The 24,867-nt window shown below is 44.1% G+C and overlaps 1 protein-coding gene and 2 non-coding genes across 6 annotated transcripts in view; 2 read left to right on the top strand and 1 right to left on the bottom strand.

The window, feature by feature from the left end:
- The first annotated feature begins 3,312 nt into the window (after positions 1-3,312).
- TRNAK-UUU (transfer RNA lysine (anticodon UUU)) lies at positions 3,313-3,385 on the top strand. The gene has a single exon. It is a non-coding gene; the product is annotated as a tRNA-Lys (tRNA).
- A 289-nt stretch (positions 3,386-3,674) lies between these two features.
- Positions 3,675-3,747, bottom strand: TRNAK-UUU (transfer RNA lysine (anticodon UUU)). The gene has a single exon. It is a non-coding gene; the product is annotated as a tRNA-Lys (tRNA).
- A 1,025-nt stretch (positions 3,748-4,772) lies between these two features.
- The window catches only part of MDM4 (MDM4 regulator of p53), a 35,572-nt gene continuing 15,477 nt past the window's right edge, over positions 4,773-24,867 (top strand). For all 4 annotated transcript variants that reach the window (XM_054028683.1, XM_054028682.1, XM_054028681.1 and 1 more), the window contains exons 1-5: positions 4,773-4,911; positions 11,667-11,773; positions 16,162-16,236; positions 21,224-21,357; positions 23,603-23,652. In XM_054028683.1, coding sequence (XP_053884658.1) covers positions 11,699-11,773; positions 16,162-16,236; positions 21,224-21,357; positions 23,603-23,652 — 334 coding nt within the window. In that variant the 5' untranslated portion in view covers positions 4,773-4,911; positions 11,667-11,698. The remainder of the gene's footprint in view (positions 4,912-11,666; positions 11,774-16,161; positions 16,237-21,223; positions 21,358-23,602; positions 23,653-24,867) is intronic.

Raw genomic sequence — 24,867 nt, 5'->3', positions numbered from 1 at the left:
CCCTTTGATTTATGGTCTGGTTGGGGTCAGCACATCACCATCTGGTTATTCCAAATGCCTTGCTCCTCTTCCTCCAGTCTCCCAAGACACCTTCCCACACTCAGCTCATCATCTGTGATGCCTCTGTACCTCCTTGTGTTTGATTTCTCTCCCCCCCGCCACCCCCGAGTTGCAATGGCCTGATTTTCAAAGGCACCGGCAGCTCCCCTTGACTGCAGTGGAGTTTGTGGTGGCTCAGTACTTTTAAAACGTGGGCCACTCTCCTAGTTAGGCTATAAAATTGTTGGAACCTTGGCTCAGTTTTTCAAAAATGCTCAGCACTAGGGTGACCAGAAAGCAAACGTGAAAAATCGGGACAGGGGATGGGGGTAATAGGAGCCTATATAAGAAAAAGACCCAAAAATCGAGACTGTCCCTATAAAATCGGGACATCTGGTCACCCTACTCAGCACCCAAAAGTTGGACCAGATTCTCCAAAGACTACAGCTCCCAGTTGGGCATCTGAACGGGAAGATTCTGAAAAGGGCACAGTACCCTGTTGTTCTCAGTGGGAGCTGCTGAGCCCTTTTGGAAATCTGTCCCCTTGTCTTTTTAAACACTTGGTCAAACACCATGTTAAACCTACAGCACTCTGGGGATTAACAATAATTACGGATTCTTAACATAACAAAGAATCTTTCATGAACTAACCAGCCATGCAGCAGAGTTTTTCCTCACAAAGGCAATTCTAAAAGGTGTGGGAGAAAACGAAATTGTAGAAGCCCACAGTGAACGTCATAATTTTATACCCAGGACCTTGCACCCAACATTAAGGTTTGCACATCAAGTCTTTGCCTTAGTGACTTTTTAAATAAAAGGTGTTTACTTCCATTGCAGCTAATAATCCAGAAAATGTGCTGGTAAAATCTGCCCCCCGATGGAGAAAGATAACCGTTGCATTGGAGGAAAGAAATGCAAATGTTGGAAGAGTAGCACTTACTCTGTGCCTGACTTTAGCCCTCCCACTACACCGCACTGAAGCTGATTAATTATAGCATGGTACTGTTAAAGCTCCCTAGGTCAGTATTCTCACTGCTGAGGCCAGAGATGCTGGAGACACCAGAACCATTAGAAATGGTCTAGTTACCCATCCCTTCCCCAGGGTGGGATGGTTTCCTGCATCTTATTTCCTAGCACTTTATCCAGAATAGTTTGAAATATCCCAAATGATGTGGCTTCCACTCCTACCCTTGGGGAAATGATGCTTCCGGGTAACAGATCTCCTCTTTCACATATTCAGCCTAATTTTTCCTTTGCTTGATTTCATTCCTTCTGCCAGGCTTCCCGTGATAGCCCTATTTGGCCTGGAGGAGGCCAGCCAAAAACAAAGGAGAATTATTCTAGCTAATATTCCTGTCATCCACATACCATGTCCCCTTTTGTTAATTTCCTGATGCACAGCTCACCTCCCACCCCAGTCCTGGATTCCTGATCCTGGGAGCTTTGGAGAGGAAAAGTGTTGTATAAATACAAAGCATCAGTGTGACGGTACCTCCCATAAGGCTTTAGGGGAATATGACATAACTGGAATATGTTTTGTGCTGCCTGGGCCATGTAACATATCTCTGTAAAGGTTATGGTCTACTAGATCTATTTGTACACATATATCATTTTCTACGTGAGGTTAAGAATATGGGCTGTATACTTGCTTGGTTTCTAAGTAAGCTTTGGGAGGCATTTGGTCAGCTTCTTTAGGAAGGAATTCGCCAGGTTAAGTACCTGATCAGGAAGCACTTGGGGAACAATGCATCTTGGAATGCTCCAATCCACATAAGAAGTCTTCCTGGAGACATACAAGATGCATAAGCGTTATATAGGGTAAAACGGATTTATTTGGGTTTAGACCCCATTGGGAGTTGGGCATCCGAATGCTAAAGACAAGCACACTTCTGTGAGCTGTTTTCAGGTAAACCTGCAGCTTTGGGGCAAGTAATTCAGACCCTGGGTCTTTGTTGGAGCAGACGGGAGTGTCTGGTTCAGCAAGACAGGGTGCTGGAGTCCTGAGATGGCATGGAAAACAGGAATAGGGGTGGTCTTGGCACATCAGTTGGCAGCTCCCAAGGGGGTTTCTGTGATCCAACCCGTCACAATCAGTATAACCCCTATGATACTAAATGTCCATGACTCACTTGATTGGATTCCAAGCAAAGACACCTCATAATAGCCCTGTCTCCTAATCTGAGACACTCCAAACCCAATGGCATTCAAACTGGCCAGCTCTCCCTGCATTTACTGATGCTTCATGATTTAATCACATGAAAAATAAACTCCCCTTGCTTAGCTACTAGGCCCCATCCCTTCTCTTTAAATAGAACCTCTTGCTGGATTAGGAGGCGGATCTCCCATTTCATCCCAGGGAACCTCTCCCAGTCTGGGGTAAAGCTAGAAGAAACTTGGCTTGCCTATGCCCATGTTGTGCTTGTGCTGTGCCTAGTTTAAAAATATTATTCAGCATTGTTCAATATTGATTTATTCGTATGTAAAGATGTGACTTAAATGTTGTGAGTCAAAGGATTCATCAGCATCTGTTCAGCGCACTGAAGATGGAAATCCCTACATGTTATATTTTCATTGTTTTAAACATGGGAAGATTTTAGGGGGCCAGGGGCTATAAGAGCAATTTGCAAGGCTTTGTTACGAAGCTATGTATCATCATCAGCGGTATATTGATGCCTTACAATTATATAGCACTTCTCATCCCCAAGGCTCCCAGGGTCAGGCACCAAGGACTGGGGTGGGTGGGGAGCAGTGCCTCAGGAAATTAACAAAAGGGGACAGGTTATACAGATGACAAGAATGGCCGGCTATAAAAGTTAAAGTAGACAAAGACTTCTGATAGAGATTAAAAACCTCACGTTTCAGAGTTTAAGCTGATCTTCATAAAGGATTAGGGAGATCTTTTCCTGGGATTATCCTACATCTGCCACAGCAAGATTTCTTACCCTGTCTTCTAGGGCAGTTGATGCTGGCCACTGTTGAAGATGGAAAACTGAGCTAGACAGCCCCTGAACTGAGATGGTAATTCCTATGTGCCTAGTCCCACTTATTTTCAATGTGCATGAAAATGCAGAAGAGGCTAGAATTGCCATAATAATTAATAGTAAGCACCAATTTTCATAGTCCCAGCACGGTGCAAATTTAGATCCCCATCATGCCATCAATTCCAGACAGGGTGGAATGCCTGGAAGGACTGATGCAAATCACAACTAGAAAGCCAGAGCAGAGTTTGCAAAGCACCATGTATAGTGCAGGAAAAGCCTCTCTCTCAAGAGCGCCCGGATAGCTCAGTCGGTAGAGCATCAGACTTTTAATCTGAGGGTCCAGGGTTCAAGTCCCTGTTCGGGCGCAAAAGCTTTTGCATTACGGGGCCATTCAATACAGTGCAAGCAGCGTTACAAACTAGAAACCCAACGTTTTTAAAAGCCCGATGTCTTTTTAAAGAGCAGGCACCTATGTCAAATCCGGGCACGAGCCCGGGGCTCCCCGTGCGGAGAGCGTCGACCAAAGTGGGAATCTAACAGGGTCGTGGGCTTTGCAGCGGCTGTTGCAGGAGAAACAAAACAGGCGAAGGCAGAGAGAAAAAAGAGACTGAAAAATAAACGAAAGGGGAAGAAAAAAAACAAAAATGCAGGATTCGCCCGAACAGGGACTTGAACCCTGGACCCTCAGATTAAAAGTCTGATGCTCTGCCGACTGAGCTATCCGGGCTCCGTAGTGTAGTGAGCCACGGGAAGAGGTAAAAGAGATAAGCTGGAGGCGGAGCTGAGCAGGAAAGTAGCCACTGGTAATGACTGGTCATGCATTATGCAAAGCGAGGGAGAGCTGCGCTACAAGAACGGGGGTTGAGCATCAACTGTGCAGGGGATGACGGGCAAAACTCCCCCTAACAAAGCTTGTGGGGGAAGCTGAGCCCTGTTCCAGGAGGGTCCTCACTGCATCAAAGAAAATGTCTTTGCAACCCTCTAGAGCCTGCAGCCCCTTTGCTCGTGAGCTGGCTGCGTGTTGACTGTTAGCATATAGTGATCTCTGTATGTCAAGTGCATGGTCAGGAAAGATTTGTCATATTCGTAACAGATTTTAAGGCGAGGGTTTTGTGCAGAGAGAACAAGCTTGGTGTCCACAGAGGGTGGTGGCACATTTTGGGGCATTACTTTGCACAGGGTGATTGTAGAGGGCACAGATCCCGGCACACGCTGCGGGTGCATTGCACAGTGACTGTGGGGGGGCAGAGATCCCTGCACACACTGCGGTGCATTGCATTGCACAGTGACTGGAGGGGGGTGGGGGGGCAGAGATCCCTGCACATGCTGGAGGTGCATTGCATTGCAGTGACTGTGGGGGGCAGGATCCCTGCACACATTGCGGTACATTGCATTGCACAGTGACTGTGGGGGACACAGATCCCTGCACACACAGCGGTACATTGCATTGCACAGTGACTGTGAGGACACAGATATCTGCACATACTGCAGGGCCGGGTGCACTGCTTAAATTGGGCCCAGTTTTGGTTGTTACTTTCCTTCCTCCAGTTCAGTCTCTGCCCCAGTACCCTTGCCCCCTCACGGTCCTCCAGCAGCGAGGCGGCGCTGGGACACTCCCTCTCTTCCCCTAGCATCTCTATGGTAAGCGCCTGGCTGGCCGAGCTCCCCCGGCACCTCCTTTCTAGGCCTGGCTTCCGGTGTTCTCTATGGTCGCAGTCCATCCAGCAGGACTCTCCCCACGCAGTCCTTGCGGAAGTGGCCGCGCCGCCATGTTGGCTGGGAGGGGAAGTGGAGGCCTGGCCCCCCACTAAGATGGAGGAGAGGAGCCAACTGGGGGCCTAGGGCCCCCTCAGGCCGAAGGGCGAGCTGGGGCCCATGGAGCAGCGCTAGGGTGAGCCCGGGGACCTGCCTGGAGGGGCGGGGAGGCCCTGAGGCCTGGGTCCTGCTCCCAGCCTGCTGGCTTGGGTGTCAGAGGGCATAGCCTGGGGCGGGGGGGCAGCAGGGGTCATGGCATAAGGGCAGCAGGAGGGTGGCGGATGTGGAGGCAGCGGGGCAGGGGGCAGCAGGCAGTGGGGAGGGGGGAAATATCCGCCTGGGAGACAGGCCCTGCTGCGGGGATAGGTGCATGCAGGGGATGCAGGTTGTGGCAAGGCCGGGGAGTGGGAGGCGGTGTAGGGGCTGGATTACCTGTCTGGCTGTCGAGACACCTTGCAGAGGGCACTGGCGGGACCAGAGCCTCGCACCGCTGCTGTTGCTATTTAAAAGTTTAAGTGGTGGGCTTTCGCTTTGATGTATTTCTGCTCAACATTGTGGGTGTGTGTGGTGTTGGGGTGTGTGTGTTGAGGTGTGTGTCCACACCCCTTAATGTAAAAGAAAATCTCCCTTCTGGCTGGAATCATCCTTGTTCCGATAGTGAGCACATTCACGTTTGGGCTGCTGTGGTCTTGCGTTAGACAGCTGTGGATGGCACAGTGCTGCTGTTTGACGTTTGTTTGGCAGTGATGATAAACTCAGTGCGACTTTGTAAAAATAGAGCCCTGGCAAGGACAGATGCAGTTCAGAAATTAATGTGTGTTTCTGAACATTTTAATATTTATATGGTTAGTTTCATTTTTCGGTGATCAGTTTTAGGGAGTGCTGACAGTTGTCTGACGATGTATGGTTTGCTGTTAGATGATGTTTGCTATACCTGGTCCATCAATAAAAGGAGCACTTGGCAAGAGTTTCTGTGTTTACCGTTTTCTGTTTTTTTCCCCTTTTTTCCCTTTAAACTGTCACATGTCTAACAGCTACCTAAAGCATGACTTGGTACCTTTGACAGCCTTTGGAGGAACTGCTGATAGGAGCATGTTACTGCCTGATTAGGAGGGAAAATTAAGGCGAGGGCGCGCGCAGATCTGTACGTCATCGGATGCGCCGTAATTTTGACGTTGGATGCTGGCACGCCTGCCCAGAAATGAACACTGGCAAAAGCCCATCTGTAGTTTAGGAACTAGGCATTCTGCTAAGTGCAACTTAAAAACAAGGAAGCATTTTAGGAAAGGATTAGTAAGGATTTAAAAAAAGAGGGACTGAAAAGCATGCAGTTTCGTAACTGTCTTGTTTTAAAGTGTGCTTTTTTGCTTCCTGGAGTTTTGTCTATATCTTCCAAAATGATCAACAGAAACAATTACTGCCCACTTGGTGCCGAGTTTTTGAAAAGTTGTTATGTTCAGCTGGCTTATTTAAAAGCTACATTGAAATGAGCTGTATTGCAAATGTCTGGTTAATTGTGACTTGGGTTGATGAAGCAGCTTCTAAATACATCCGATTGAGTTTAACGGAAGAAAAATGTGAAGTCCAGATCTTTCTCGGAAAGGGGGTGGAGGCAGATAGATGAGGGAAGTAGGGAGTGTGATGTTAAATGAGGATGAGCTCTAGACAGATTTGAGGTCCTTTTTGTATCTGTAAGGGTGGAGTATTGTTACTATATTGTGTAGATTTTAGGCTAATTTTGTTTGTGCTAGCATTCATTAGTGTTCCACTGTTGTATTACTGGCTGTGCAGCCCCAAGGTCACTGGGTGGCAGGTCAGGACCACTTATCTCTTGAGAAGCCTGTGGATTAGGGTTTAAGACCTTTGGTCCCTGATACCCACCTTGTGTCTCTAATATGCTGCCTATAGTGAGTCAAGTTCACTTGTGTATAAATAAGCATTTAAACTGCCTCCTGGGGGTAGCAGTTGTAGAAATGCTAATGCAGAAATGGTTCCGCTGGCATTTTAGCCTCTCTAGTCTAGACCTGGTTGGAGCAGGGTTAGACAGTGACCATCCTGCAATAGAGCTGCCACCGCTGAAGCTGCATGGGTGGAAGTTGAACTGGGGGAATTCTTAGCAAAAAATGTTGGTCTAGACAGCGTGAGTGAGCATATTTTGGAAGTGTGTGTTTGTGTGGAGTTAGATTGGCAGACAGATACACAGCAGAGCCTGGTCATAGTGAAAGCTGGTATTAAAACACTGTTCTAGAAGTGGAACAAAGGTACCTATTTGCTTCAGTGTATTGTAGTATGTAAACTTCTGTTCTAATACGCCTGTACCTGCTTACAGTCAAGTTCTCCTGTGGAAGACATGACTTCAGTATAAGGGGATTCCCTTTACTGTGTCACTGCTGCTGGGACATATGTGGTTCTCAGCCTCAGTTCCTTTTTCAATGTCTATTAAATGACTAGTAGAATGCATCTGGCACAGCATTGGTTACATCAGTTACAAAGCTATAACTGATAAGATATGTGACACACGTGATCATTTTAATATGCACACCTGATAAAGGAAGGATCTATTTTTAAAATCTAGATTTTCTACTCCTTATTTTAAATTTCTGTTTGGAAATCTCAGTGATGATTGAAACATTTTGTATAAGAGATACTATACAAAACTGATCTCCAAATGTGTTAGAGTTATACCATTATGGACACAATTTCTCTCCTTTTGTTATTATTTAAGAGCCATAGGGCAAGGAAGAAGTGATTTTGGGGACATGTTCCTTTGAGCATCTTTTGAAAGATACTAGAAAAATAACCCCAGAGCAAATAGAAATGTTAATGCCAGCCATAGAAAACCACTGCTATTTTGTAGCTGCAAAAACCCTCAGCTAAAACGTGACTTGTAAAAGTGAAAGAAATGGGGATAATCTTAGCATGTCTTGTTTTCCATCCCCAAAAATAAAGGCTGCATGATGTAGTGTTTAAAGCACAGGACTGTAAGTCAGAGAGACCACTAGTCTGTTCCTCCTTGCTCTGCCACTGACTAGCTATGTGACCTCTGTCAAATCAAGTCAGTGGGTCAACATCAATTTAAAAAATCACTCTTCACTTGAATGAGTGTGTGTGGGGAAACTATCTACTGTTGTTGCAAGTATGGCGGTTGTGTGGTCTAGTGCAGTGTTTCTCAACTTTTTGATACCAGGGACTGGCTTGCTGCCTTCCTGAACTGTGTCCAGGAGATCTCAGGGGCTGGCGTTGGTCCACAGACCGGTTGTTGAGAAATACTGTCTAGTGGACAGGGCACTGAGTAGGAAGTCAGGACACCTGGGTTCTACTCCCAGTGTGGCCACTTACCTGCCGTATGCTGACAGTGGGCAAGTCACTTCCCCTCTGTGTCTCTTTCCTCCCAACCTTGTCTCTTTGTCTATTTAGACTGAAAATAATTCAGAGCAGGGACTGTCTGTTTTTTTTGTCTGTACAGCACCTGGCACAATGGGGTTCTGATCTCAGTTGGGGCTTTTAGAAGCTACTATAAATACAAATAATAACTTCAAAACCATGGTCTTGCAACTACTTCCTGCAAGTGACCCCCTTGCCTATGCAAAAATTCCACTGACTTCCTATATATGTACTTTGTATATATGAAGTTGGGTGTCAAAGGTTATTTTACAGATTGTATGTTAATCAGGGTGTTCTAGGGACGATAGGGACAAGCAAAAATAAAACCTAGATGAGAAACTCATCACCAATTCCTATTAAGCTACAGTAATAAATATGAAAAGATCAATTTCTTCAGCATATAGAAGCCTTTGGTTTAGGACAGAGGAAAAAAGCAGCTCTTTGCTGATACTACTTGCATAAATTAAGTTCCTTCAGGTCCCTGCTTGTCTTGGAGAAGGAGGTGTTACCAGAATAAAGTGGTGGCTGGGTTATACAATCAAAGATTATGGTACCATGTGTTTTTTTTTCCCCTTTGACTGTCTGAATCCTAGGATTTCTGTTGTTCATCAAGTAGTGTAGAGACTCAAAGGACTTATAGAAAGTAATCACTCACAGCCCTGTCCTTTCAAAGGGAAAAAAAAGCCCATTAGGATAGGATTACTGCAAACATGTTTGTCTACAGTAGGTTTTTAGATGTATCATTGGTGACAAATACTGTGTCATTGGTGGTTGATTTAGGAAGATTTGCAGAGCCATTTGCCAGTGCTTCGGGTTTTTTTTTTTTTTTTTTTGAATAATCAACTTGAAAATAAATCTAGATTTCCCTCTTCCTCCCCCCCCCCAAATGGTTTTGCAATAAAAGAACGCTGCATCATTTTTTGCAAATCTTAATTAATTATCGGCGGCGTAGCCGTGTTAGTCTATATCTACAAAAACGACGAGGAGTCCGGTGGCACCTTAAAGACGAACAGATTTATTTATGCCCAAATAAATCTGTTAGTCTTTAAAGTGCCACCGGACTCCTCGTTGTTTTAATTATTAATTGTTATCTATCAAAGATTAGCTTTGTTTCGTTTTTATTGGCAGCCCTTCACGTGTCTTGATAAACTCAAAATTCCTACCGTGTGGCAGATATATCATGACTTTAAAAAAGACTTCTGCAAACAAAGCCCTGACCCCTTAAAGTATTTTTCTTTTAATGGCAGATCTGAATTTACCTTACAGTACTTTAAAAAAATTAAATCAAATAAGTCTTAAATGCAGCGTCACTGCTTGTGTTACAGTAGGTAATATATTACAAAACTCTTGTGCAATAAAATCTGTCTTTTCACGGTTCCTGAAGGAATATCATAAATCTTTGTCAAAGCAAAGAATAAAAAGCACGCAACTCTAAGTGAGAGTAGGACAGCAAAAATTAACTAATTTAAAGTCTCAGAGGTTATACAAAGTGAAAGATCACTTTATATTGTTGCATAATTTTATATCAGTGCTGTATCACTTGAAGCCCTTGAGGATACATTGAGGCTGGGTAGAGTAGAAAAGCTTACCCTCTCCCCTCCTAATGCCTGTAACCTGATACATCTTTGTGAGATGACTGCAGAAAATGGTGTGTACCAGAGCAGCTAAAGCAGGGTTGTTAGTTTGTAATAGTACCTTGCAGCAAGAGTCCCATCTGAACTACTAAAATCTATTATTAGAGCCCTGCTTTGTATCCGCATCTGATCCTCAATTTGCAAAAATGATCTCCTGATGTCTGCAGAATTGCAGGGCTTTAGATATAAAATTTGAATCCGCATCCATCCGTGATCCGCAAAAATGGTCTGCTGCAGGGCACTATCTATTATGTTGGTAGGATGGAGTGACAACTGTTTGGTTTTGTGGACTGCACAGTTTTTAAATGGTGTTCCTGAGTCATAGTCATCAAAACTATTATGAATCATAGAATATCAGAGTTGGAAGGGACCTCAGGTCATCTAGTCCAGCCCCCTGCTCAAAGCAGGACCAATAATCCCCAGACAGATTTTTGTTCCAATCCCTAAATGGCCCCCCTCAAGGATTGAACTCACAACTCTGGGTTTAGCAGGCCAATGCTCAAACCACTGAGCTATGAGATGACAGGACATTAAATTTTGAGAGTTTAGTCGTATTTGGACTTGCAGATAGATGCCTTTCAGCCATGGTACTCAGAAGCTAGATATAAACATTTAAGCACTGCGACTCTCCTTTCAGTGACCTCACATTATCTACATCAGGGTTTAGGTCAGCTTAACTACACTTGCTCAGGGTTGTGGATTTTTGAGTTGGGTCAAGTTAACTTTTTGGCATAGACCAGGCCAAAGGGTATGTGTCTCCACTGCAGAGTTAGGCCGTGTCTATACGTGCAGTCTTGTGAAGATGCTCTATGCCCGTTGACGTAAAAAACCCACCTCTGCAAGCAGCATAAGCTCTGTCAGCGGGAGAAGCATTGAGTATGGACTGAGACTCAGGAGACCAGCTGTGTCAGTGACCTTGGACAATTGCTCCTTGCTTGTGTCTCCTTGTGTAAAGGATAATAATCCTAACTATGACTAAACAGATGGGCTGTCAGAGTCTAACTTCATAGCACCATGCATGTCTGAAGGCACCAAAAAGGGAACTGTTGCTTTGGTCAAAGTCTTCCCATCCCAGGTTGCTTTAGCATCTGCATATAGAATTTGTTTAGAACTTGTTTGTCCTTTGGTGTGAAGGGGATGGGGGCTCCAATGATATTTGGGGCTCTTTGTTATGTTGATCCCATCAATTTGGAGGGTGGGAGTTTAATCACTAGCATTTAGTTCTTCCACCCACTGTGTACCTCCCCTTGCTGAGTCATGAAGCTGCTATTGTCTGTAAGGCTTTCCAGTGGGGTAAAACTGTGACTTAGCTGTTACTGTCCACTCTGACTCATTAAGAACTTGCCTCAACATGTCACAGAAGACTTTGTGTCTTTGAACAGGCAGGTCACAACAGAAAGAAGAACTGTCTGGGATTTGCAGTTGAGCGTGGGAATACTTTATCCTAGTATTCATCTCCCAGTGAGCAAGATTTTTCTAGAGCATAGTGAAGGTGGGTGGAGGGGGGTGGGAGTGTCACCAGTGCAAATCAGCCTGAGATGGTTAGTGAACAGAAATTGTAAATTTCATAAAAGCAAATTGAAGACATGCTTCTTGGGTGCTGAAGGATTTCTGCGCCAGCTGCTCTTACAAGGCTTCCTGTCCAGGTAGCTGAGCAGCTAGGTTTAACTTACCTAGGAGAGAATTGGTTTTGGATTGCTCAGGTTATTGGCAAACTATAAAACAATTGCATGGGCTGATACAGTCATTTTAGATTTTAGGATGTACGTGCATGGAAGGTTGATTTCCTAAAGCTTCTAAGAAACGGAAGTGGTTAAACTCAGGACCTGCTGGTTCTGGCTTGCTACTAAACAAAACCTTGTTGTTGTTTCAGTTTATGCTGTAGACAGCTACTTCACTGCCAAAATGACATCTTCGACCTCTGAACAATATCCAGCATCTGAGAATGCCTGCAGAATCGCACTTGGACAAGCTAACCAGGTAATCTCCCCTTCCCACTCTACCCCCCCCAGACACACACTCTCTTGGCTTTCCTCTCTCCTTATTAAAAATAAGGCCAGTGAAGCCCTACTAGAGCAGCTTTGACTTCATGGCACGTGGCCTCTTGTACAGGGTGGAATGAATAGTCTTCCATCAAGTGAGTGGTTTGTGAACATTAACTACCAGTGCCACTGGTCTGGATGATAGATTGGTAATATTGGACTGACATTTAAAATAGTGGGGGAAAAAGTGAGGTGGGTTAAACTGGCCACACAGGAAAGTGCATTTCCAGGCTTCATACCTTATTTAGGCTATGCCTACATTAGCAAGCTTACAGCGGCACAACTGTACCGATGCAGCTACGCTGCTATAAGATCTCTTGTGTGGCCGCTCAATGTCCACGGGAGAGAGCTCTTCCAGCAACATAATTAATCCACCATCAACGAGTGGCAGTAGCTATGTCTGCAGGAGAAGCTCTCCTGCTGACATAGCACTGTGTGCACTAGCGTTTATGCCAGCATAATGTCCCTAGCCTCTGTTTGCCAGAAGCTGGGAACGAGTGACGGGATGGATCACTTGATGATTCCCTGTTCTGTTCATTCCCTCTGGGGCACCTAGCACTGGCCACTGTCGGAAGACTGGATACTGGGCTAGATGGATCTTTGGTCTGACCCAGTAGGGCTGCTCTTATGTTCTTATAATTTACGTTGCTCAGGGGAGTGGGCTATTCATACCCCTGAGTGACATAAGTTTTGCTGACGTAAGTGGTATTGTAGACATAGCCTTACATGGGACCACACAGGGTTCCTTTTTAAAAACTCTGGACTACATGGAACTGTTAAATTATGCAGTTCCTCAGAATATGAAAAGACACTCATCTGCGTGACCTAGTTTATAAAGCCAATAACATCTCTCTCTCTTGGAGCTACCTTGAACACTGAACACGTGCTGTTCCCCATACCAATCTATTCCCAGTGGATTGGTGGAATGAGTGCCAATATGTCATAGCCTGACTGCTTTAGGAAAGCTATCCAAAGCCAGCGTGGCAATTCTTTAGCGTAGAGTGTGGGAATCTGGAAAACTGGCACTGCGTCAACATGTTGGCTGCCAGTCAAAGAGAAAAATCTGCAGTGTGAGCTATGGCTAGAAAAATGCAGTCTACGAACTCTGATGAGTGGGTTCTCCAAGACAAGAATGGGTCTGTATCTTTGAAGATGGTTTCATTGGTAAGAGCGTGTGTCTGGCTGGGGGCGGGGGCTGTAAATTAGCCTCTGAAGGGACTCGAACTCCCCTATATACTTAATTTATAAAATCCATCTGAGTCCCATGCAGAATTGATTAACATGCTTCTTTATTCAGCATATTCTACTGAAAATGTATAAATAAATAAGCAGACTTTGATGTTAGTACAGAAATATTGGCTGCTTACACTCATTATCTTGGGGAATATGTAATGAACTAACATTCTCGTCTCCAATTTGGCTTCATTGTGGTAGCTAAGGTGCTATTTTAAATATTCAAATTAATTTAGGCAATTTTTTTTTAAACACAGAAAAGGGAAGGTGAGGAGGTAGTTATTTAAAATGAAGAAAAATCCATGACAGTGGTCCTTAGCTTGGAGAAATAAAACTGTCTTGTACTTGCATTAATTGCGCTCATAAGAACATTGTATTAGTATTGGCACAAGCTTTTACTTTCATTGAGCTTAATTCGTTATGTCCTAACAAAATGGCTGGTGCTGAAAAGAGGAATTGTGGCATGAGTTTGGACATTCCTTGCTCTGTTTGATTTGATCGTAAAAGGTGAAAGGTTCTTTTTAAGAATGAATCTAGCAGTGATAATGATGTGGGAGTAGATAACTCTGAGTACTTTAAGGCGAAGATAAACACATTCTTAGAATTTGAAAAGTGTGTGCACGGTGGGATGAATTCCTGCCTGAGTATTGTCTGGCAGCTGAGTTCTTGACCAATTAGTTGGTGACAAATGGTAACAAAACTCCTCATGCCTCAGGCAGGAGCTTGGTGATTCCAACTCTACCTGGAGGCTAGGATGTAGTGGGCTTGGGAATTCTGAGTTGCCCTCCTTTCAGGAAGTGAGGGCTTTTTGCAAGTGCATTTATATAGGGAGAGATCCTAGAATATCAGGGTTGGAAGGTACCTCAGGAGGTTATCTAGTCCAACCCCCTGCTCAAAGCAGGGCCAATCCCCAGACAGATTTTTACGCTTAAACCACTGAGCTATCCCCCCACCCCCTGAGCTAGCTAGACATAGCTGAGCCCATCTTTGCTAGAGAAAAGTTATAATGGGCCATTTACAGCAGGAAAGAGGTTCAGAGGCGTGCTTCAATAGAACAAGCCTTTGATAAGTGTTTGGAGACCAATAGAGTATTGTGTACAAAAACCCTTCCCACCACATCTTGCTGCTTGTATTCTAACCAGTGTATGATCTCTTACCCATGTGGAATAGAGCATGTGTGTGCAATGAGAGCTCATACCTACCCCACTACTTCAAGATGCCACTAGCCTAATGAAAGGACTGGACTGGATCATTGATTCTCTTAATCAATAAATCCTGTTTTCTTTCAAAAATAACATTAGTCTGACAGAATCATTGCTTCCAGCTGATTTATTTGAGCAGAAATAATTAGGCCAAGCTAGAAAGAGCTGTTCCCTGCCACTGGTTTTCAGAACTCTTGTTTTTCCAGCCTTATGAAGCCATTTCAGAAGTGACAGGTGAAATTGGCCACAGTCTTCTAAAAGACTTCACTCGTAGTTGATGTAGCATTATTATAGCCCTAATTGGGTTTTGTTAACGCTGAAATGAGAAGGGGACAGGGAGAAAGCTCTGACAGACAGAGCAAAAATTGTGAAAGCTGCAGTTTACATGCTGAGGGCCAGGTTCTGAGTGCAAATACGTCGCCACTGTCTCCCCGAACACACACAACTTTTTCTTTTGAGATGCAGCAATATGTAGTGTTTATCCAACATCAGGATTTGGTCCTAAAGTTAATCAATGTATGTTCAGAAAAATGCCACTGCTTTTGCATATAATCCTCCCAAAACACGCCACATTTTAAATCCATCCCCTCTGGCCTGCTGGTATTAAGTACTGAAGGATGCAAGAGGCGAATGGGAGAAAGGTTTAATGTAGCAATATTGGTTGTATTTATAAAACCCCATAACATTCAGCTACTAATGTGAGCAATCAGGTTGGGGCACCTTGACGGTTTTGTGGAGAACGATACTGGTTTATGCCGTGGCATATCTCCCTAGGATGTTACTCTTTCAGGATGTGTGTGGATGGAGGACTCGAGTAGGGCAGTTGGGGACTGATAACTATTTAAAACTTGCCACTGCTTTTTTTTGTAACATTCATACTACAACTTTAGCTTCTCATCTGCTATTGAGATTTGCTCAGGTGTGTAGTGTGGAAGTAACCAAAGGAAAACTACCATGAAGTTGCTTCATGTTCACACTTGTGTGAGTGTGTGCCCACGACAAGGGAGCCCGACTACCCGACCTATTAATACAAAATTCATAACTCTGGTGAGAGATTGGGTGGAAGTTTGGGGTCCATGGAGAGTGCGGGATCAGTTCTTTAATGCTACTTAAAATAAACTTTTATACGCTGCACCCTTTTCTTGTAATTTTTTGTCTCTATTCACAAGTTTTTAATAGCCAAACATCACCTATGGGCTGTGCAGAAGTGACCTATTCTATTCTTCCCATCCAGTGAGCCAGATTTAAACCTGGTCTAATTGAAGTTAATGGTGTGGCCATTGCATTATCCCTCACATGTCTAGCTAGTCAGCGTCTAGGATTCCCCTCACCTAGGGACTAATTCTCCAGTCCTTGCTCACATGACCAATCCCATGCAAGTTAATGGCACAGTGCAGATGACTAAGGTCTGCCTGATTGGGCCTCCTACTTTGCTGGCTGCGCTCATCTTGTATTAGGATCAATATGGTAGAGAAGTTGCAGTGACTGACTTTTAATTCTGACTAGTGAAGCATACCGTTACAGATCCTGATCCTGCAATAAGCTCTGCTTGGGTAGGGCCATATTTATTTCAGCAGGGCTCTGAACAGACACAATGGTCCATCTGCACGAAGCTCATTGCCCCAGACAGGATTGTCTTCTCTTCAAGCATACCTCAGATGCAGGTCATTAACTCTAGAAGGGTACCTCAAAGACTAGCGATGTCCCCCTTGGCTAACAACTCACTGTAGAACCATTTGTCTGGACTTGCTATAATGATTGTATGACAGTCTTGCCATGAGGTGTGCCCCCAGCATTTATTAGTTACATAATTGATGCCCATGTACACAGTTCTTCTCAGTAGTTCACCACGTTATGTAGCCAATCCAAAACTATGTATTCTGTATTTTAGGTACAACCGAAACTGCCACTCCTGAAGATTCTGCAAGCAGCAGGTGCACAAGGTGAAACCTTCACATTGAAAGAGGTGAGCCCAGGACTCTACTTTGATGGTTAAACCAAGAAAGTAGTTGTAATAATGGTCAGTTAACGGACGATTAATGTGCCACCTTGTGAAGTTTACATCCAGGACCTTGAAAATGGAAAATTATTTTATTATGAATTCCTAAAATGCACTGGATTAGGAATTGGGAGAGCTGGGTTTTCTTAGTAGTTCTGCCACAGATTTGTGTTGTGGTCAGGATCTCCTCACTGAGTCCTCGATCCTGCAAGCTGATTGGTGGGAGTGTAGCCTCACTGAAGTCAGTGTGGCTCCACTGGGACCCGTTCAGGTAAATCATCTTGCAGGATTGGGACCATAGGGCCTGGAAATCAGTGGGTGCAGAATTGGGTCCTTGAACTCCTGTGCCTTAGTGCCTCTATCTGTAAAATAGGGCTGCTTTATACATGGGGATATGAAGACTTTTTTGAGCATAATGGCTCAGAACCTCAAAGGTATTTAGAATCCTAAATCCTATTGAAATCAATGGGAGTTAGGTGCCTTAATATCTTTGTGGATCTGGGTCAAAGTGCTTTGAGATCCTCTGATGGAATCCCTATAAGAGTGCAAAATATGAATGAAAATTATTATATATCTTGAGAATCCAGAAACAGCTTTAGGAGAGATGTAATGGATAGCTGCGCTCTTGAGAGATTGTCAGAGACGCGTTGCAATTGTTTTACCATCATTCATTGCTTGAAAGTTCTTAATTGTACTTCAGTTGATATTTTCTCTTAAGTTTCTTTTGAAACGTCTTGTCAGCTAAACCTAAGACACGCTGTGAATTCATTTAAGATTAAAATGCAAAATGTATACAAGATTAAAAAAGTGACACTGTCTGTGATTTACAGGGGTATCCTGTCAGCAAAGAATTAAATGTGGCGGTTTTTCATTATGAATGTGTCAGATATTCCCGCAGAGCTGTGTGACTTATTTTAAACTCTTATACATTTAAACAACATATTTAGAGTCTAAATTTTTTTGCAAAAACAAGTTGAATGCTTCGAATGGGGTGGGGGGAGGGGCTGTTTAATTTTAAATGCAGGCTGCTATAGTACACCGTAGGCATTCCTCTTGAGTGAATAGAAGTACTGTTAGCAACTTATAGACTCATAGACTTTAAGGTCAGAAGGGACCATTATGATCATCTGGTCTGACCCCCTGCATGCTGCAGGCCATAAAACCGTCCCACTCTACCAAGGGGCCAGAACTCTCAGCACTGGTAAGGCCTCAGTTAGAGTACTCTTTGGTTGCATTTATCTTTGTTCAAGTGAGCCCTCTTTTGCTTCTAATCAGGTGTCTAGTTTACCTAAATATCCTCTTTGTAGCCAGTTCTGTGGCCTTAGTCCTCAAGGGACATTTTCTATAGCAAAGGAATCATTTTCTCCCCGCACTTCTGTGTGGTTCTAATGCAAAGCATCTTGCATCTATGATCTTTGCTCTGTACCTGTGCCAAGCAAGTGGTCTCCTCCCACTTAACTTCGGCCTTCCTTCATGTTGAGTCACCATATTTTCTTGCCCTCCCACTTTCGAGAGAGAAGACAGTTGAAGACACACTTTGGTGGTTACAGAGAAGTACCAACTGTGTAGCAGGGGCCTGGCTGCATTGCCACTAGAGAACAATCTTTGGGTCATTCTGAATAGCTGGTGTTACTATGTAGGATGTCAGCTGAGCCTTTGACCCAGCCAGCTGGGTTCTAGTTGGCTGAGAAGGAGCCTGTGCATAGATTATAAATAACTTCAACCTTGTCCTGTTCTCTGTTGTAATCTGAGACAGCAAAGAGGGTTCTGGTTTGTTTGCTGACATTTTAAGTGGCTGGGATTAATGAAGGAGCGTCAGTGGGTAAAATCTTTCCATTTAATTCAATACTGAAGTTGGAGTTATTGTAAATTGGCCAAGACTACACTTCCCTTTTTTGATGGATCACATGGAAACTAGTGCTTTGATTAAATGCCAGAGCCAAATCAACTGCACTTGAAGTTACCGGAATATCGGTTCTTATATAATGCAAAAAACAGCATCTCATTTTGGGAAACTCTGGCACCATCTCGCTAAACATTTTGATGGTGCAGAGGGTGTGACAGTTTACCCCATAAGGCTTTATGGGGGGGTGCTTATAAATGTATGTGTGATATAACTGGAATAGGGTTTTGCGACATATGCCATGTAACACATCTATGTAAAGGTTATGATCTACTGGTTATGTTCATCCTAGTTGTGTGCAGGCACCATTTGTGTGTTCAAAGTTATGTATACTGGCTTGATTTCTAAGTAAGCTTTGGGAGGCATTTAGTCAGCTTCTTAGGAAGGAATTTGCAAGGTTAAGTACCTGATCAGGAAGCATTTGGGGAAACAATGCGTCTTGGAATGCTCCAATCCCCATAAGAAGTCTTCCTGAGACATACAAGATACCACCTGGACAATAGATTCATAGGTTTTCTAGGACTGGAAGCGACCTCGAGAGGTCATCGAGTCCAGTCCCTTGCCCTCATGGCAGGACCAAATACTGTCTAGACCATCCCGGATAGACATTTATCTAACCTACTCTTAAATATCTCCAGAGACGGAGATTCCACAACCTCCCTAGGCAATTTATTCCAGTGTTTAACCACCCTGACAGTTAGGGACTTTTTCCTAATGTCCAACCTGAACCTCCCTTGCTGCAGTTTAAGCCCATTGCTTCTTGTTCTATCCTTAGAGGCTAAGGTGAACAAGTTTTCTCCCTCCTCCTTATGACACCCTTTTAGATACCTGAAAACTGCTATCATGTCCCCTCTCAGTCTTCTCTTTTCCAGACTAAACAAACCCAATTCTTTCAGCCTTCCTTCATAGGTCATGTTCTCAAGACCTTTAATCATTCTTGTTGCTCTTCTCTGGACCCTCTCCAATTTCTCCACATCTTTCTTGAAATGAAGTGCCCAGAACTGGACACAATACTCCAGCTGAGGCCTAACCAGCGCAGAGTAGAGCGGAAGAATGACTTCTCGTGTCTTGCTCACAACACATCTGTTAATACATCCCAGAATCATGTTTGCTTTTTTTGCAACAGCATCACACTGTTGACTCATATTTAGTTTGTGGTCCACTATAACCCCTAGATCCCTTTCTGCTGTACTCCTTCCTAGACAGTCTCTTCTCATTCTGTATGTGTGAAACTGATTTTTCCTTCCTAAGTGGAGCACTTTGCATTTGTCTTTGTTAAACTTCATCCTGTTTACCTCAGACCATTTCTCCAATTTGTCCAGATCATTTTGAATTATGACCCTGTCTTCCAAAGCAGTAGCAATCTCTCCCAGTTTGGTATCATCTGCAAACTTAATAAGCATACTTTCTATGCCAATATCTAAGTCGTTAATGAAGATATTGAACAGAGCCGGTCCCAAAACAGACCCCCGCTGAACCCCACTCGTTATACCTTTCCAGCAGAATTGGGAACCATTAACAACAACTCTGAGTATGGTTATCCAGCCAGTTATGCACCCACCTTATAGTAGCCCCATCTAAATTGTATTTGGACAATGGCTTCTGCCTATAAAGACCGAGTCATGCATGGACATGTGACTTGCCCAGGTGACTCCAGAACTCCATCTTGGAGCTGGACTTTGCATAGGAGTGAGGAGGGGGGTCTCCACCACAAGAGAAAGTCTATTTAAACCCATGGGAGACCCCTCCATTTGGTCTTCAGCTGGCTAAAGAGAGAGCCTCCCCACCCCCCAGAATACTTGGAAGAAACTGGAACAAAGGGGTGTGAGTGATTGCTGGACCCAGGCTAAAAGGAGATGAGCCTGTAAAAGAGAGCATTCTGGAACTGGTGAGGATCTTATCTGTATTCAGTGTTTGATTAGACATAGATTTGCGCATTTTATTTTATTTTGTTTGGTGACTTACTTTGTTCTGTCTGTTACTACTTGGAACCACTTAAATCCTACTTTCTGTATTTAATAAAATCACTTTTTACTTATTAATTAACTCAGAGTATGTATTAATACCTGGGGGAGCAAACAACTGTGCATATCTCTCTATCAGTGTTATAGAGGGCGAACAATTTATGAGTTTACTCTGCATAAGCTTTATACAGGGTAAAATGGATTCATTTGGGTTTAGATCCCATCGGGAGTTGGGCATCTGAGTGCTAAAGACAAGCACACTTCTGTGAGCTGTTTTCAGGTAAACCTGCAGCTTTGGGGCAAGTAATTCAGACCCTGGGTCTGTGTTGGAGCAGATGGGAGTGTCTGGCTCAGCAAGACAGGGTGCTGGAGTCCTGAGCTGGCAGGGAAAACAGGAATAGAAGTAGTCTTGGCACATCAGTTGGCAGCTCCCAAGAGGGTTCCTGTGATCCAACCCATCACAGAGGGAAAATGGGGACTAGAATGTGATCTTTACTTGTATTTTGTAGATTGTATTTCTCGAAACATTCAAAAGGGGGGGCCCTCTCCTCAGAAGAACTTCCCAAGAGACTATGCCAAACTTTAAAAAAACAAACAAACAAAAAAAAAACTGCTTGGATCATGAATCTGGCTCAGATAATAACCAAAGTACACCCTGATATAGAGAACAAGGGTAGCCTACAGGTTTACTGGGATTTGGGAAATCTGGAGTCAAGTCCTGGCTTTACCACTGATTCACTGTCAGTGTCACATTGTCACAGCACCGCTCTGTGCCTCAGTTTCCCCATTTGTAGAAGTGTCAATATCCCCAATGCTTGAGATGTATGGATGGAAGGCTCTGTAGAAGGGTGACGTCTGTCGTAGAAGGAGGTGGTTCTTCACTGGCACCGTGTCATGTCAGCTAAAGGAAGTGTAAGGTGGAAGAAGGAAATGGAGCACACAGCCCGTGAGACCTTGCTGGTTTATACTATACCCAGATGTACAGACACTGTTTTCCCAACCTATGTATTATATAATTGTTTTTAACATTAGCTTTAATAAAATTTTGAACTGCAGATGTAACTAATACTATCTTACGTACCCACAGGTCATGCATTACCTGGGACAGTATATAATGGTGAGGCAGCTATATGATAAGCGGCAGCAGCACATGGTCTATTGTGGAGGGGATCAGCTGGGAGAATTGCTGGGACTGGAGAGCTTCTCTGTGAAAGATCCAAGGTAGGAAGAGATGCAGCTTTGCAGTGTGCTCACTAGGGCTGGTGGTCCACCGTGATTAGATATTGCTGAGGCAGGGGACCCAGGTACAACATTGTTCCTTTCTGTGATGTAGATGAGACCTCAATGGTCCACTAGCTTATTGTTAGTGCTCTCGAGTGTCATTTGGCATGCCTGAATTTGATTGTATCTGCTTGTAAGGAACAATTCTGCACTGTCTGGGTGGTGGACTAGTTGGTGTAACAGGTCTTTCTGGCTCTAACTTCTGTAATTCCCAGTCCCTTTTTTCTCAGTTCAGCAGGGGCTTGGATTGCTATGGAGGCGGTATCTTCCGCTTCTCTGGATGGAGGGGAGAGGGCTCAAGTTTTGTAATCCCAATCTCTCAGGCTTTTATTAAAGGGAAACTTTACCTTGCCATGCATGTTCATTTGCAGAGACATTTATGTGTTTTATCAAAGGCTTTACCTGCTCTTTGCCAGCCCAGCATTCTGACCTTTTGAAGGCCTGATGCTAAACTTGTGGCATGAATTAATTTCTGTGACGGGACCCCTGGGGTGTAGCCTGGGACTGTGGGACTGCTGTGCCCCCTTTAATTCTCCAGTCTGGGCTGTCTCTCTCACTGCCTTGCTAGTGACAAGCAGCAAACCCCTCCAGGCGCTGTCATCACTCAGCACAACTGCATGTGGAGCCCCACACCCAGCTAGATTGCATGAATGCTCCCTGAGCCTCTCAGGAATTAAACAGAGAAAGTCACGAGCCAAATCCCCCCAGCTCCCAGCCTGGTACCTCAGGAATATATCGTCTTGCACGGCTCAAGACGAGCCGTGCAAGTTTATTAATTGGTTCACCACTTCATCGATGGAAAGTGGATATACACTAGCCTTTGTAAACCTGAGCAGATTTACCAAATACTTACTGGTAAAGATAAACAGTAAAACAAGTTTATTGACTACAAAAGAGAGATTATAAGTGATGGGCAAAAAGTCAGAGTTAGTTACCAAAAGAAAAGAAAATATAAGCACACAGTCTAAACTCTCAATCCTATTAGACTGGGCAACATCTAGATTAAGCAGTTTTTCTCACCCCACTGGATATTGCAGTTCATAGTACACAGGTTTCACCCTGGAAACCTGGGCCAGTCTACTCAGTGTCCTTGTTGCTAGTTGCAGCATAGGTACGGGGGAGGAGAAAAGCCGAAGCATGGGACCCCTATGTTCTGTTTGACACCTTAGTCCATGTGCTTGGAGAACACAAGTCCAGGCATGTCTGGGATCATTGCTGAGTCACCAGGCAAGGTTGAGCAATTGCCCTGGTGTGGCCTTGTGCAAATGAGTCATTGCATTGTAGCTCCCTTGCTCGACAATGGCTGTTGATAGTTGTTCAAAACCCGCCCGGGCATTGGTTACTTTTCCTTTCTGTTGTCTCTGGGGAGCTGCTGATTCCCCAATTTACAGCATGTTTTAGTGACAACCATACAACACAATCTCATTACTTCATATGCACTAATGATGTACATATTTAGATAGAACAATGGCTTTCAGCAGATCATAACCTTTCCCCTGATACCTCACATGGCATGCTTTATATGCAGTATCACAATTTATATATAAATGAGAAATATGGGGGTTACGGGGTGCACCCCCGAGGTATAGAGTGTCACAATTTCCATGCTAGCAAAATGACTGATGTAAGACAGCAGACTGCAACTGGGGTTGACAGATTACAACTGCTTAAGCGAGAGCGCTTGAATTCAAAAAGACCAATATCCTGATATGAAAACAAATGACCAAGAAGAGGTTATATTTCAGATAACTCCTACAGTCTCCAAAAGGGGAGAAGTGGCTAGGGGAGGGGAAAAGTCAGTGAGTTTTTCACGGTGATTATATCAGATGATATTTCAGATGAAGGCCTGCTGCACACCATGGGCGATTCTGGGCCAATAATGTTTGCCCCACCTTGGGAGCTCTGCTAAAGAGGAGCACCTTTAAATTACAGTTCATAAGAGTTACATTAGGAGAAGCTGTCTCAGTACTTCCCTTACAAGGCCTTCTCCTGGCCAGTATTGCCCATTTAGAGAGCTGCACTGGCCGCCAACAAGGAGGTTGTTGCTGCTTTCTTCTGCTGCATAGTGGCTGGAATGGTGAGGATATTAGGAGGCATGGGGCAACTGGGAGAACAAAGTCACCATGAGGAGAGGCTATCTTATTTTTTGCTGTGGTTGCACTCACTAGTCCTCTTTTCCTTGCAGCCCAGTTTATGACATGCTGAAAAGGAACCTGACTTCTGTTACTATTACAGGTAGGTTTGTCTAGTACAGCCAAGTGAATTCAGTACAATGTTAATTTAATTGGGGTAAGTAATGATATGTAGGAAAGAGAAATGTTCCTTGAGTGAAAAACTGCTTGTGGAGGCTTTGTAGGGGCACACTCTGAGAATACATTAAAGTCGTGTGTGTGTCTGCAAAACAGTTCACGTGGTTGGAAATCAATTAGCCCTTTGCCTGACATGCCAGTGTATGGCTGGAGCTACACCTCAAAAAGCAGAAGACAGTTTATATCCAGAGACACATCCTGGAAACTGACAGGGTTAAATGCTAGGTGTGAGTGAACTGGCTTGGCTAAAAATACCCCACTGAAACCTTTGCTCATCTCTCAACCTTTGCTAAGCTACAAAATGTTGAGTGATCTCCACCTGGCTCCCTACTGTCGCTTGCATCTATACTTTGTGATCTTAGTTAGGACTACTCATAGAGGTGTTGGAAATCTGACATGATGACCTATTCCCTTAAATAATCCATTCAATGTCAGAGGTCTGAATACCTGACTTACCCGCTCAACATCACTGTTACTCTGCCAGCTCATGGGGAAAGCTGTCAAATCCATCCACATAAAGAAATTCAGTCACAAGTTGAAACAAATGTTGTTGTTGCTAACCTAGTCCCTTGTGGTTGTTTTCTCCCAATCTACCATTCAATTAGTACAGCTGTTAGTGTCTACTCAGTAGAGAATTCATACTGAAATAGCAAGCATGTGAATCGTGAGCAAGGTGCATGAGGTTACATGCCATACTTCCTAGGGCTCTAAGCAGTTTCATACCAAGGACACAGTTTTCAGAAGGGCCTAGTCTATTTTTTGCACTAACAAGTAGTGGTGCATGCAAATTTAGAAGCCATTTCAGAAACTGTGGCCAAATACCGTGTAGTTTTCCGCTTTTCAGCCATGGTTAGTGTGCATCAGTGCTTCCGGAGATCACCCATTCCCATCTGTAATGGAGAACCTGCCTGAGCACTCTCTTGTCTAACCACCTACCTGTATCTGCAGAATAACTGTGTGAGTGCTAATTTCTATGGTGGTGATTCCCTGGCTTACCCACGAGCAGCATAAGTGGAAAGCAAAGAACCCTAGGGAAACATTTTCTCCTGCTAGCAACCTCCCCTCTGCTGGAGGTGTGTGTGTGCACATTTGTGTGGGTGAGCTTGCATTTGTTCATTCTGGTCATGGTGTAACTATTTTT

This window comes from Malaclemys terrapin, chromosome 4 (genome assembly GCF_027887155.1).
Source record: "Malaclemys terrapin pileata isolate rMalTer1 chromosome 4, rMalTer1.hap1, whole genome shotgun sequence".
Classification (NCBI taxonomy): Eukaryota; Metazoa; Chordata; order Testudines; family Emydidae; genus Malaclemys; species Malaclemys terrapin.
This window is presented reverse-complemented; position numbering and strand designations above follow the sequence as displayed.